The sequence below is a fragment of the Microtus ochrogaster genome, linkage group LG1 (genome assembly GCF_000317375.1).
Source record: "Microtus ochrogaster isolate Prairie Vole_2 linkage group LG1, MicOch1.0, whole genome shotgun sequence".
NCBI classification, from domain to species: Eukaryota; Metazoa; Chordata; class Mammalia; order Rodentia; family Cricetidae; genus Microtus; species Microtus ochrogaster.
Window position 1 is genome coordinate 24,104,040 of NC_022027.1, and position 2,726 is coordinate 24,106,765.

General features: G+C 46.8%; 1 protein-coding gene across 2 annotated transcripts in view; it reads left to right on the forward strand.

Annotated features, from left to right (window-relative positions):
• The first annotated feature begins 661 nt into the window (after positions 1 to 661).
• Positions 662 to 2,726, forward strand: part of Tmem33 (transmembrane protein 33) — a 22,416-nt gene continuing 20,351 nt past the window's right edge. For both annotated transcript variants that reach the window (XM_005359294.3, XM_013350797.2), the window contains exons 1-2: positions 662 to 784; positions 945 to 1,014. In XM_005359294.3, the coding sequence (XP_005359351.1) occupies positions 970 to 1,014 (45 nt within the window). In that variant the 5' untranslated portion in view covers positions 662 to 784; positions 945 to 969. The remainder of the gene's footprint in view (positions 785 to 944; positions 1,015 to 2,726) is intronic.

The window sequence follows — 2,726 nt, forward strand, 5'->3', positions numbered from 1 at the left end:
ACTGCCCCAGTGATGTTTTTCTTTTAGCACATCCTGCCTCTCTGTAGTCCAGATCTTTCATCTCCCAGGTCCAGTCACATTCGGTCAGCTCACACCGAACAGTCCTCTGATTATTCTGTTATTTCGCGTGCTCTATTCCTTTATCTGGAATCTTCTTCCCCTTTTCCTTTCCCTTCAAGATTAAGGGTCAGAATTATCTTTTTCAGGAACTCCGCCCCGCGATTAACTCAGTTTATGCCCATATTTTACACAAGTTTTGCAGTGATCTTCATTTACTCTGCTGTCTCTCAGGAGGTCAATGTATGTTCATATTCTCCATACCAAGAGTAATGCCTATCACATAGCCGGTTTCACAAGAGCTTGAAAGAAGTTAAATCACAGGGGTCAGTGAATCACTGTCTGGAGAGGTCATAGATATTTTGGAAGCTTCTGTATACGGAAGTAGACAGATTTTTAAGGTTTCGAAGCCCAATCGTCTGCGTCCTGGATAAGACGAAAATTGCTTCACCCTTTTCACTTCTTAGATCTCTGAGCCAATTGGCCCGTAGAACAGGTGGACCCAAAACAAGAAGAAAAACTGCATTTCCCGTCATGCCTCTGGAACCAACTCCCGGTGACTTTTAACGTCCCCACCTCACTCACACGGAAACGAAAGGGCCACTTCCGGTTTTGCAACCCCTGGGTGCCGGCGGCGTAGATTGGCCCTTTAGGGCCTTATTCGGAAGCTCCGCCTTTGCTTGGGTCTTTCTGGAGAGACAGCTTTGATCTGGACCGAGTGGGGCAGGTAATACCCGGCCGCCGTGAGGGTTCTGGGGCCGTGTGCTGCACGGGGCCGGTAGACCCCGTTCCGCTTGGGGTTTGGGGTTCCGGCGGGCTCTGGAAGCGGGTCGGAGGGTCCGTCGCCCAGCACTGACGTTTTGCTCTTCTTTTCTCTGCTGTCCCAGCGTCCCGGGCTCCTGCGTGTCTCCCATGGCGGATACGACCCCGAACGGCCCCCAAGGGGCGGGTGCTGTGGTAAGTGATCGGCCTGGTCTCCCGGCTTCATGATGCCAAGAGTTGGCGGGGAGCCGGAAGTGTTGAGAGGGCTATAGCTTTCTAGAAGCTGCTGCCTGCGGGACTGGGGTTAAGGAGTGGAGTGCGGGTGGAGAGGAGCTCGAAGTTTGTTTCAAAAGCGACTGCAGGCAGGCATGGAGCAGGTGGCCGTCACCTGACTGCTGAGATCTTGCGCCTCCCTGCGCCTTCCCACACCTCTGTCTCCGATTGTCTTCGGTCCCAAGGTTAAAGATGCCATCTGAGGCAGAGGCTTCCACCCACACGCCTCATGGTGCCCATAGTATTGCCCTTTGTACCTACTTTAAGCTTTTTAAGAAATCCCGAAAAGGGCACAGCGGTGTGTTTTCTTCAATTTGTTGTTTACTTAAGAGGAATACCACTCTTCTGTAAGCTTTATAATTAAAAAATGTTGTTCTACAGCTCCACCCGGGACATTTTGTTACTTGGCTGATCTATTTGAAATTCTTGCTAACCCACGAAGGCTGAGGGTTATTCTCTGCTTCACTCCGTTTGGGAAGTTTAACATTGATGTATGTTAACCTAATATGTAATTCATAGTCACTTTTCCTCCATTGTCCATTGGCACTTCCCTCCTTGGGATTCAGCATTGCATTTATTAGTCTTATCTCTTTACTCTTAATCAATGAAAGTTCCTTTGTTCTCCCTCTTTGGGTTTTGAAGACAGATAGTTTCAAATGTCAGTGCAGTCTGAGATTTCGTAGAGACAGGGACAGTCTGAAGTTTCGAAGAGACAGGATCACCCTTAGGTCTGAGCATTGGTAGAGATAAAAACTCTTTAGTAGTTGGCTGCTGTGCTTCTCTGATCCTTCAGCTCTCACCCCACTAATATCTGACTCCGAGTTTTTATTAAGATCGGTTAGACTTCGTGCTACACGGAATGATCCAGAAACTGTAGTTTCAGGCCTGATTGTGCCCTTCTCAAGACACAAGAGCCATTTTATGTTGATTCTGTCTTTGGGGGAATTCAGGTGTGATGTTTAAGGTGATACTATCAACTAACTGATTCTCAGTTGTAAAAATACAGTTTCCCCCTTTATAATTCAAAAATTGTCTGTCTAATGTTTTGAGACTGTGTGCCCTCAATTTGTGTTCAATCCAAAGAGCCATTAAAATAGTTTTTTGGGGGGGGAGGCGTTGGGACTGTATATATTAGGCAGTTCACACTTCAAAACTTAAACTAACATATGCCTTTTAGGCTTCTGTATTATGTAATAGAATGTACCTCCATAAAAAAAGACCCAGATGAGGGACTGGAAAGATGGGTTCAGGGTTTAAAAGTGACTGCAGCTTTTGCAGAAAACCCTAGTTCAGTTCTCAGCGTGTGGCTCTTCCTGCGGGGCCATCTTGATGACCCGGATTTTAGAGAGAATACTCTAAACAACATAGTAAGGTAGATTCATCCTTGCATTTGACTGCTGCTATAATCGGGTACCTTTAGGGACATCACAGTATAATAGCTAGCTCCCAATAGAATAAGCCAACCACATTCATTCATTCATTCATTCATTCATTCATTTTTGAGACAGGGTTTCTCAGTAGCTATGGAGCTAGTCTTGGGACTTGCTCTGTATACCAGGTTGGCCTTGAATTCACAGAGATCCTCCTCTCTGCCTCCCGAGTGCTGGGATTAAAGGCGAGTGTCACCACTGCCC